We start from the raw sequence: 12,731 nt of genomic DNA, 5'->3' as shown, positions 1-12,731 counted from the left end.
AAACACGAATACAGTACGCGCCTAAAGTATGGAATAAATTCAGTAAAAACGAAACAAATTTTTTTTGGGAAAAATCCTCGAACAGGTCGATTTTTAATTTAAAAAATACATATTTTAGCATAAAAGGCGATTTTCAACCGTCATTTGTTTTCGAGTAATGACGTCATCGACATTTTTTTAAATGGCAACCCCCTATTTTTATTTCTTGATTCTGAAAGATCGTTTCATTGTCGATCCGACAGTATTGAAATGTTGCCATCTTACATAGGAAAGTTTTCGAGTAAATGACGATTGAATGTTAGAAAACGCCGTCATTTTTCTATTTTTGTGTCGCCTCTTTAGATAAACTTGGAAAACATCAAAATCGAATTTAGAACATTTTGCATTTTTTTCAAAAATTTCCCTTTTTTCCAGATAATTGTTACACATTAATCTTTGCTCCAATTTAATATCTTTCTCTATCTCTGACGGTTTCTGAGATTTCAGTTATTGCATCTAATTCGAATCATTCTTTATAACACACAATAAATAATAAATTGGAATCATCCATTAACTTCTTGGTAAAGGCATAATCATATCAAGGTACATTGTACTGATCAAATACTGTTAATTAAAATTATGCGCAAATGATTTCTTAACTAAACATGCTGAAACCAAACCTTAATACAAAGCATCACATAAAATTTGTCTCTAAGTACGACTGCCGCTTTTTATTTTAAATAAAAATTTTTACTAAAATCCTTTACTTCTTGTAGTTCATCCAGTTATTCACGTGCCAAACCAACTCGTCGGAGCACCTCTAGGCACTGACGTCACCCTCGAGTGCAACGTGGAAGCCTATCCAAAATCCATCAATTACTGGGTCAGAGACACTGGTAAGTCTCACTTTCGCTAATTTGTCTATAGAAATAAGTTGCCCTAAATCTGTTTATTACAAAAAAATAAACAAAGACGTATACCATAGAAGAAACTTCTAACTAAAACGATACTACATTCAATTGACTATCTCAATAGATATTAGCTATTAAAAATACTTCCTATTTTTTGAAATCTTCTCTACTTTATCATAAATAAAAAAATAGAATAATTTGAACGAAGCTTCAGAAACAAATAATATACTTTCTTTTTTCTTTCTTCTTTATGATTAAATGTCCTGCACAATATAACAGTACTAGTTGATTCCAGTAACCTATTTTCTACGCTAGGATAATTCCTGACATCCCATTTAATTTTTAATAATACAAAATACTGGTAAATTAAACATAACGCTCGGGAACTTTATCGAGATTCAAAGTTAAACTTCCTAACTGAAACTGAACTAAAAATTCAGAAACTTTCCCAAACAGTCTGTGGTATATTTTCCACGAAAATTGAATAAGTATTTGTAAACGGATATAGATACATCTGTCGGGAAAATCTTACTCATTTGCACATCGTGCTCCCCCAAAAACTTCCAGAATTGGAAAACTTTTAATTATGCATCCACTGATTTGTTAATAATGCACGTAAACTATTTTAATGAGTATATAGGCCACCAGAAGAGTTTTATGTAACAAGAAGCAGTCCAGTGTTGTCGAAATTAGAGTTTTTTTTTTCTAGATTTGAACCCAGGATTGTGTGGATTATAACAAAAAAAAAAAGTTGTCTGTCGCTCCTGATCACGAATCAGGTGTCAGAATTGAGCTATCACGTCACATGAATTTCCTAACCTCAAAAACACAGGTCGAAAATAGCAAAAATTCACGAAAAAGTGCTAGGAAAAATACAAAAAAAAATGTTTTTTTCTATATTCAAATGTTCATTTATATTTTTAAGACCCCGCCGAACATGAATTAGCGGTCAGAATTGATGATTCTTTTTCTAACCTCAAAAAAACGGGTCAATTAAGGTCAAATATCACGAATTTTCAAATAATAACAGATTCGCGTTAAATTTGGTATACGGGGGTTTTCGGTGTCGCTGATCACGGATCCGGGGTCAATTTTGCAAAATTCAAGATGGTAGATCCAAGATGGCCCACCAAATTTTCAAAAAATAATAAATTCGCGCCATATTTGGTATACGAGGGTTTCTGGGGTCGCTGATCACGAATCTGACGTCAATTTTGCAAAATTCAAGATGGCGAATCCGTGATCAGAGACCCCGAACCCCCCAGTATACTAAATTAGGCACGAATGTGTTATTTTTTGAAAATTTGGTCGGCCATCTTGGATCCGCCATCTTGAATTTTGCAAAATTGGCGTCGGATCCGTGATCAGCGACCTCAAAAACCCTTGCATATCAAATTTCGGGCCAATCTGTTATTTTTGGAAAATTCGTGATATTTATCTGTCCTTAATTGACCCGCTTTTTTGAGGTTAGAAAAATAACCATCAAATCTGACCGCGGATTCACGTTCGGCGGGGTCTTAACCATTTAAATGAACATTTCAAAATAAAAAAAAATTGTATTTTTTCTAGTACTTTTTCGTGAATTTTTGCTATTTTTGACCAGTTTTTTAAGGTTAGGAAATTCCTGCGATGTGATAGCTCAATTCTGACACCGGATTCGTGATCAGGATGCAAAAATACTACGGATAACATATGTCGCATGATAAGTACCTACAGACAACTTTTTTTTTGTGTGGCTGTGATAATTATTGAAAAATTGTCTATTTTCTATAAAAAGAAAATGGTTTCTGCATTAAAAATGCCTGAAAATAATGAAAATTTGGTCGGTTACTAACATTGCTAGCTATAATTGGTAAAAAACAGAGCCTGTTTATTCACAACAAACTGAAAATAACTTACAAGCCTCTTTATTATTAATTGCTGAATATTTCCTAACTTTCTAACCTAAAATAATAACTTAATAAGCTTGTCATTATAAAAAAATATGATGTGTTTATAAATAAATAAAATTTTATATCAAGTTTTAAGAGAATTTTAATTACCAGCGCATTCGCCATATATTAGAATTTCCTGTAAATCTACACTACCACTTATTGAATATTTTCAGTATTCCAAAGAATAACTTTTTCAAATTATAACATGGATTTATATTTTATTATCATAAAGAAGGGAAATTGCAATGTTTTACATCTTTTCCATTTAATCCACCTAATGGTATTCATTCTAAATGCAAAATTCTGAAAACTCACTTAATTTTTCACTTCATTCGGAAAGCATTAAGAAGCGTCAGTCACGCCGCCTCCACTTTGATAAGGAGATTGAAAAAAATAAATTCGACAATTAACAGCCCGACGCGACATTATTTTAAATTACATCGATGTGTTTATTATTCAGCCGTCCGCCCAGGAAACTTAAAATATGAGAAACACAATTAGGTTGTATGCTGGCAATTTTAATTTTAATTTTAAAATGAAACACAAGTCTCTAATGACGTGTTTGGAATTTTCGCTAACGAGTTCTCGTCACTCCGAAATGAAATGTGTTAATTAATGTTTTTATACAGTCTTAGCAGTCTTAACGTCAACTAAAAGTGATGTATTAATAACATCAAGGGCTTAGAGCACGAGTCTAAAACGGTTTTATTATTCTTTTCATGAAACTTTCCATAGAGAAACATCAGATGGTAGATATTTAACTATGAAGTGTTATCAAAATACCTATGAGTACACTGTAAAAAAACCGATGTTAGTGAAAGCAATAAGAAAGCAATAAAGAGTATATTTTCACTCAATACTGGGCATTTGGTCATTTTACCCGTTTGTGATTATATTTAAACTAAAACTGACTACTTTCACTCAAATATACGTACTCTTTAAATATTAATTTCGAGTAATTTTCCATTGGTTTGCTAAAATTTAGAATTACTTTTTTGACTGAACTCATAATTTTTAATTTCACTGCACTGAAATTTTTCACTACACTTTTGAATTTTGTTAGTGGATACTTGACCTACTTCTTTATTTGATTTTGGAATTATTATTTTCACCAGACTTTTGATTCATTTTTCTTTTAAGTCACTATCACTTTTACGTAATAAACATACGTCAGAATTTCTCAATTATTGATAACAGTGACACTAAATGTTGAATAAAATGATATTCGTCCCAGGAAGCATGACTGGTAAAATAATTGGCTTTGCTTTTGAAACGCCATTAGTCACAAAAAATGCAAATCAGATAAAATAAAGAGGGCTTTAAGAGTGGCTATTGATAAATGACTCCTTTAAAGAAATTTATGACCCCGTCAAGAAAATTCAGCTGAAGATCAATTACTGAATTATAGATTTAAAGCCGCACATCCGACAAAAGGAAGCGATTAGTGGAGGCATACACCATTATCGCCCGACGTAATTCATAAACTTGAATTTAGTGCTCGCTCTGCGTTCGACAAACATAAATTTTAGGGACCACCACACAGTCCTGGGCAATCAAGCGAGCAATATTCATTTTTGATGATCACGAGCCATATATTTAAGCTCTATAATCGACCCAAAATATGAACCAATATATTCCTATTTATAAAAAAATAATTAACAGAAAGGAAATGTTGTTAATTTTACTCATGACAAGATTTTCATTTGGATCCAATAAATTAATTGTCTAAAAACTGTTACGCAAACGCATAATGACCAATATTTTTTGTTATTCCCTATTTTTGTTCCTGAAAGGTTATGTCAATAGTAAAATATTTATTTCCTATAAAGGTAAAGCCCCATTTTCATATAAAATTTCATATTCAGACGAATTTCTATGCGAAAAATTTTGAAACTTCAAATTTTGTTACTAAATGAAAAAATGGCCATACAAAATATATTTACCTCATAGATCTCCGTTTTAATCCACCTCTATCATTAACTCTAATTTTACGTTTAGGATTTTGACCATCCTGTACATTGGAAACTAAACCATTGAATTCTTATAACTGCACTCTTTAAATTATAAGAATATATTGTTTAATATTTTGAGTTGAAACGTTAAATAAATAGAAATCATAACGTATTTTGAAATTTTGACATATTTACGTGAAAGAAAAGTAGAAAAAACTGACAACAGGGATGTGGAATACTAAACATGAGGAAATGAAAGATAAAATTTAAATATAGAATAAGTTTTTAGTATAAAAAGGCAAAATCGTTAAATGAATTAAATCAATCTGTCAAAATAAAGCAAGAATGTAAATTTTTGAACTAAATTGACTGTAAAAGGCAACTATAGATCGTAGAAAAGTTAGAAGGTACAATGAAGTAAATTTTGAAAAGTTATTATCATATTGGAGCATTGGTTTGAGGAAATTAAAAAATATATATGTTAAAATAAACATAACAAAATATAATTAAAATATTCGAAATAATAAATAAAATAAAAAAAACAAAAACTTCTTATTCTTCTTATTCTTATAAAATAAAACATAACAATATGTAAGCATAATAGTATTAAAATATCCGCGTCATTGTATGATGTCTGCCTCTGATCTGAAGTTTGCCATCGATCAATTTATTCGAGTGTATGGTACGTGTTTTATATAGATTACTACAGTTTAATAATGAAAGCGATGGCAGAGCACTTATATACTAGTCAAATTTTCATTATTTTTGGTATAAACTTATGGAGGTGCGCATAAAAGAGTTCAAGTTACATTTGGTCCACAAGTAAACTTTAATTAGCGCCCTCTACTGCCGCGAAGTTTGTACTTAACACAATATTAAGCACCATTCCAACCGTGGGGAGAGAAATTTTATTACCCAAAATTTGTAAATTAACCCGAACACATAATCCTGTATACGACATCATGATGTAACATGAAACGTTGACCGAAACGATTAATAGTTGGCCCAGTTCCGACCTCTCGGCATTGCTCCGGCAAATCCGCCCTTGCCAACTTCAAATCAGAAATCGTTCAGTCATATTGCTCGTTTAAACTATTAGTTATAGGATGTGACGCATTAAGAATTAACCGGATATAATCAGAATTAAGTATCGGACCCATTAATCATGGCAGGGCGCCGGATAAGAATTTGATTATCAGTTTAGTACGTACAGCCACTCCTCCGGCCACAGCCTGTATCCGTCGAAGCCTTATTAGTGTGAGAGATCAGGAACCACATGTGCAATTTTGATTCAATATACTTATACAGTGAGAACTTTAAATATAAGCATATATTTTAACTCCGGCGATCGGTAAATACCCATTTCAAAAACGAAAATAATAGTTCAACATTAACAACAACAATTTTAATTGATACTGCTTTTACTAATGCTGGTATCAATTATCAGCAGTCTCACTTGCCATGTCATTGTACAAAAATGTGTCTGCCTCTGAACTGAAGCTTCGCATCGATCAATTTATTCGATACGTACCTAGCGACACCCTAATGCCTGACGTTCCCGCTTATCATGCCAACGAAAAATCAAGGTTTTTTTCCTGAAGGACTACTACTATAATTTTTGAAACGATTAGGCTAGAGTAGTGTTTTATTAACTTTTCTTTGGTATTTTTCTAACGATTCAAACAATGAATGCCGTCCTGCACTGGACCAATACGTTAAACAGGTGTTTCCCTTCTTACAGAAGTTTTATTTTTCACGTCAGGGGACGTAATTTATATATTTACAACAGTCAAGGGAGCGATAGTTAAATCAAATCGGGCAGTTCATTTCTCCGACAGTTTGTATTACCTATTTCAGTTTATTGGTTCCATGGTTCCCCGAGGAGAAGACTGCCTGGGTTATTTAAGTAAAGTCATGCATTAATCTGTGTAATACGCCGATACTAGTCCGTTTTATGGCGCGTATCTTCCCTAAGCTCGGTAATTTCCACTCAATTCTCTGGGTTACGTGTAGACGTTCTGATGGTCTCCTCATTAAACTCGTCAGGGGAAGGTTATAGCGGGTCTTCCAAAGAACAACTCTAAGAATTATGAAGTATTTAATATGTTGAACCTTGGGGTAATTAGTGCTTTAATATTGCAATAAGGCGACCATTGTGAAAGAAGCTGGGTGTCTGAATAGTTATTTATTGTATGTAAGTGTTTTAAGTAGCATTCTATTCACGTTAGAATGTGTAAATTCTTATTATTAAGTGGTTAAAAGGCAATTAAAACTCAAATGCAATACAACGTTTTATCCATAATCACATCACAATTATATTTGTGGAGTCAGAATTGTTGGAATTTAATAAAAAACGACTTAATATTTCTTAGTAGTCCTCAATGAAACGTAATAATTTTGTTATACCTCCTATGGCTATTGCTATGGTACGTTGTTTATTATCGATTAACTTCTTCTACAAAAATTGCAAGTGCTCGGATTTGATCCCGATTTGTGCAATTTTTTAAAATCATATTTTCGTGATAGAAGGCAATTTGTTATGTACTTTGGTCATAAATCAACAGTCTTTACAGCTAAATTTCGCACAAAGAAATTTCCAATTAATTTAATTTATACTGATAATTATCTGTTGACATGTTCTGGATATTTTCTATCTATTAAAAACGTGTTTCTTGATCTCCACGTTCTGCGTGCTGTGGTGTCAAAATTATTAAGTGTCATTTTCGTTAGTCACCCAGGTCAAAAAGATAGAAGTTTATGCGTCAAAGATAGGTCGATAATGGTGGGCTTATAGGCTAGTAGTGGAAAAAAAGATTTTTTTCGCAAAAAAATATTTTCAAACTTTTATTAATATAATTATGTACTGTATTACTTCTAGCACTTTTAAATCTCCAAAAAAAAAAGTGCAATTAGAATTCGAAGGCGACTTAAAAATCTATTCGTTCTTGTTTTGACAGTAAAAAATTATCTGTAACATTAAGAAAGGACAGTCGTAATACTACCACACTATAATTCAGTAACAACACTTGACAGCAGGCTCCAAAAATACGGAATGTAATGCTACCCCATGATTCGCCAAATTGATTGTTCCTCTNATTTTGGTAGAACCACTCTGTCAAATTACTTAATAAACTATTACAGTCAGCTTCTAATGCATTCTCATTGATATTAGATGTAATAAGGGAGGTGTCATCAGCATATATTGTAAAATGCGTACTACTCGAGAGAGAATCTATCTCATTCACATACAATAGATAAAGCACCGGACCTAGAACAGAGCCCTGTGGGACACCTTGTTTTACTTGGTGTGACTCAGAGTTATTTTCTTTCTTGTTCTCCACGTTCTGCGTGCTGTGGTGTCAAAATTATTAAGTGTCATTTTCATTATTCACTCAGGTTAAAAAGATAGAAGTTTATGCGTCAAAGATAGGTCGATAATGGCGGGCTTATAGGCTAGTAGTGGAAAAAAGATTTTTTTCGCAAGAAAATATTTTCAAACTTATTACTATAATTATGTACTGTATTACTTCTAGCACTTTTAAATCTCCAAAAAAAAGAGTGCATTTAGAATTCGAAAGCGACTTAAAAATCTATGCGTTCTTGTTTTAACAGTAAAAAATTGTCTGTAACATTAAGAAAGGACAGTCGTAATACTACCACACTATAATTCAGTAACAACACTTGACAGCGGGCTCCAAAAATACGGAATGTAATGCTACCCCATGATTCGCCAAATTGATTGTTCCTCTCGCTGAAAGCTGTCCGTTATTGTTATTAATTTACAGTTTTTACCACTGCCAGACTTTATTTAGCACCAAACTTCTGTATTCCTTTTTGTAGCGCTATTAATCATTACGTCTAGGATTAATAGCGCCACACTAATGTATGTGTCCCTGGTGTGCAATTTCGCCTCATACCTCGAAAACAAACGCAGAGCAACGTTTATCACTTTCACTCACTAGTTCATATCTGTGGCATCGTCGTTCGAAGACAACCTTTTAGTTTTATAGACCGAACAGTTTTCTAGTCTTGGGAGTGTTTTCTAAGTTCCAAGCAATTAGGTGGCCAACTTGGTGTAAAGAGATTTTAAATCCACCCCAGGAAAAAAAGTTACTAGTTGCAACTGTAAGCACAAGGATATTCATATTAGGTGTTACCCTTTGTATCTCTTGAACTTTCAACCAGAGAAAAATTGTAAGAACTGAAGTTTAAAGGACCTTCTTTGCAATCTCAAAAAAATATACAGGGTGTGGCGTGTAGAATCTATAAAAATGAAACTACAGCTTCTTAACGTCATTTGTAATAGAAAAATCTGACACGAAAAAGTTCTATTTTTGCGTTTTTTTTTCATAAATTAAAGTTCAACTATGGATCAAAATATTTTCTCTGCAACGGTCCTGTCCGTGTGCTGTAGACCAGCCGCGTAAACAAATCGTCGTTGAAAGATTGAAAGATATTTCTCAACGTTTGGAGAATTTTTCAATACAAAACTAAGAAAAATAGATATTTAAAAAAAACTGATATTTTCTTATTACAATAATTAATAGTAATTACTATCTTAAATGCATTGTTGTTACTGCAAGAATTAGCAAACAAGACCACATCCGTAAGCATCTGTAGTTGCCATCTGCGTGCAATAAAAATACTCCATTAAAATATGGAACAAAATGAAATAAAACTTACCATTTCTATAGAAAATGTTGAAATTGATCCCCATCAGCGCGGATACAGGCATGGCACCTACGCACCCAATTTTGGTGAATATTTTCTCAAATTCCAGGTATTCCCCTAATTGTGTCAGCAGCTTCAAGTATTTGTAAGGTTTTGCAACTCTTCCACCGTAGCAATTGGAGTATTGTAAATCAATGACTTCAAGTAACTCCAAAGATAAAAGTCCATTGGAGTTAGATCGGGTGACCGAGGTGGCCACGGCACAGGACCAAAACGTCCAATCCATCGCTGAGGAAATATTTCACTCAAAAGTGTCGTTACTTCTCGAATACTGTGTGGAGGAGCCACAACTTGAAGATAAAACATGCGTGCCCGAACTTGTAATACCACACCGTCCAATAATTCGGGAAACCGGTTCTCCAAAAAGGCAGTATATGTTGGTCCATTTAATCGTCCTTCAAAGAAATAGGGACCCACAAGTACATCGCCTATTATGCCAGCCCAAACATTTACCGAGAACCGATGTTGAAAATGAGTTTCCCTAATCGCATGAGAATTTTCATCGGCCCATATGTGCATATTATGGAAATTCACTTCATCACGGATAAATGTCGCCTCATATGTTTCACAAACATAAGCAGAAAAGTCTACTTGATTGGCACATTGCCGTAAAAACCATCTGCAAAAACGCATTCGTTGATCACAATCCGGGGGTAAAATCTGTTAAAGTGGTTGCAGATGATAGGGGTGCAACAGCTGGTACCTTAAAATGCGATGTACTATACGAGGTGAGGTTCCTACTTGCTGTGTGAGTCGTCGAGTACTAATTGTGGGGTCTTCGTCAAGATTTTCCAACACTGCATCTTCAACATTAAGGTTCACTTACTGACCACGTCCTTCTCCTCGAGGAATAACACTTCCCGTATCTCTCAGCCGTTGAACGCACTGTAGGATTGTATTTGCATATGGGGGGTGACGTTGTGGCCATCGTTCCCAGTACAACCTAGTCGCCGTGAGCGCATTTTCTCCATCTGCACCATACACTAACACCATATCGACACGTTCGGAAATAGTAAATGCATTGTTTTCTCGGTTCATTGTAGAACTAGTTTGTGCACAAACTAAAAAATTAAGCAAAGTAAGAAATAAGAATTTCGTTTTTAATGTAATTGGCACGCTATTCTTATTTTTTACTTCGTTCACTGTCACTATCGTGGAATTACAAAATAAAAACTTTTGTCTGGAATCTTTCACTTATTAACACTGATGGGTCGATGGACGATGCTTAATATTTAATAATTAAGTGAATAATTAAGTTAAGAATCAATACAAATACAAAATCAGTTGACTGCACAATTTTTTTGACAATGTAACCTAACCTTCTTTTAATATTAGTAGTATTAGATTATGACGACTTAAATTATAAGATTGCATCTCAGGCTGCATAAAAACATTTCCAAAGTTTTTAATAAATAACGCAGGGCCTGCCATCATTTTCGTTGAATAAATGAACTTTAATTTACAAAAAAAGCTTTTTCGTATAAGACTTTTCTATTATAAATATCATCAGGAAGCTGTAGTTTAATTTTAAATAGATTATACACGCCACACCCTGAAACATGAAACTTTACCTAATTAACCGCAAATGTCACTGAATTTGTTTACAAATATCTCAACCAAATACCAAAAAAAGTAATTGTCGGAGGAACTTTTGAATTATCCGAGGAATAGCACAAAAACTATTTAAGTTTCTACACCAATTAAAAAACACCCTATAGATACCGCTGTAGCAGGTACTTGATGCACTGTCTTATTTTCCTTGCTATAAAAACCTCAATTCTCCAAAATCCGAAATAACCGCAAGTGCGCTTGTTTTCCAGGTGAAATGGTGGTTTCCAGCGCTAAATACGACGTGCAAGTGGTCAGCAAATCCGTGTTCCACGTGAAAATGACCGTAATTGTGCGAAACCTCCAGAAGGAAGACGCCGGTTCTTATCGCTGTATCGCCAAGAACTCCCTGGGCGAGGTGGAGAGCAATATCCGCCTTTACGGTAAGTTTTAAGACGTGTGTACTCCATTCCACGTACTGGAAGCCCTTTAAAAGTTTCGTTTAGGATGCAGAAGGCGAAGTAAAGGGGTGGTTAATATACCATCGTGCCGTTTTTATTAGAAGTCTGTAGGGTTTGGGTCTAGACGAGTTAGTTTAGGAGCAGAGAAATAAACGGAGTTTAATGAGTATGCGTAGGGTACCAGAAAGGATGTTAATAAGACTTTTTTTATTGACGAAACCAATACAACTTCAGAGTTGCTTATTTCAGTTAATTAATGTGAATTCCTTAATAAAAAAAATGTTTTTTATAAAACTAGAACAGGAATTTATTAAATTTTATAATTACACAGTAATAGATCCAACTATATTGGGTGTATCAAAATTTAACTACAACCTTTAAAGCGCATATTCCTTTGACTTTAATAATAAAATTCTTATCGATTGATTTTAATTCACCCTGTATAGTACACTGTATAAACATTTCACTCAAATTTCACTCAATAGCCAAAAGTATCTAGGTATCAAATTTGGTACTGATGATTCAACTGATTAAGAAGATAACGAGCGTTCAAATAAAAACGTGGTCGAAGTTGGCTCTGACACATTGGACGTAGGGAGTAGCTTATAGCGACCAACTTAACCTCATTTCTCAACGAGCTGTATAGCAGCTGTCAGTTTCAATAACGTTAATGACTATATAACTTTATTTTAAAGAATAATCATGATAACAATAACAAACAATTAAAGGAGCTGCGGAAAGTGTCCTCCTCCTTGTTATAACAATAAATTAAAGCAGCTGCTGAAAGTGTCCCCCTCCTTGTTCCAAGCACTTTTCACACCTGTTCGTCAAAGAATTAAAGACATTTTCTAAGATGCTCGGGGTATTGTTAATTTCAAGAATCTTGTCTGTAAGTCGAGCCTGCAGATGGTTTAAATCAGGAATAGGCAGTTCAAAAATAGTGTTTTTAAGGTAAGGCCACAAAAAGAAATCACACGGCGTAATATCACATGACCTCGGTGGAAATTCATGTTCAGCATTGAGACTTATTAGTCGATTTTGGAAAACTTCCCTCAACATATTCATCGTCTCGCCTGCCGTATGTGCCCTTGCGCCATCTTGTTGAAAGTAAAAGTTTGTAATTTCGTTTTCTTCCAGCTGGTTAACAAAAGGAGCGATAATTTCTTCTCTATACCTTTGCGCAGTAAGAGTACCATAAAAAAAATAGGTCCATAA

General features: G+C 33.8%; 1 protein-coding gene across 1 annotated transcript in view; it reads left to right on the top strand.

The window, feature by feature from the left end:
• Window positions 1-12,731, top strand: part of LOC108906394 (lachesin-like) — a 114,466-nt gene that overhangs the window by 98,065 nt on the left and 3,670 nt on the right. Inside the window, exons 6-7 of the mRNA XM_018709623.1 lie at window positions 756-875; window positions 11,328-11,498. Of these exons, the coding sequence (XP_018565139.1) occupies window positions 756-875; window positions 11,328-11,498 (291 nt within the window). The remainder of the gene's footprint in view (window positions 1-755; window positions 876-11,327; window positions 11,499-12,731) is intronic.

This window comes from Anoplophora glabripennis, unplaced genomic scaffold, assembly GCF_000390285.2.
Source record: "Anoplophora glabripennis isolate ALB-LARVAE unplaced genomic scaffold, Agla_2.0 scaffold47, whole genome shotgun sequence".
NCBI classification, from domain to species: Eukaryota; Metazoa; Arthropoda; class Insecta; order Coleoptera; family Cerambycidae; genus Anoplophora; species Anoplophora glabripennis.
Note: the sequence above shows the minus strand (reverse complement) of the source record. Positions and strands in the feature narration are given on the sequence as shown.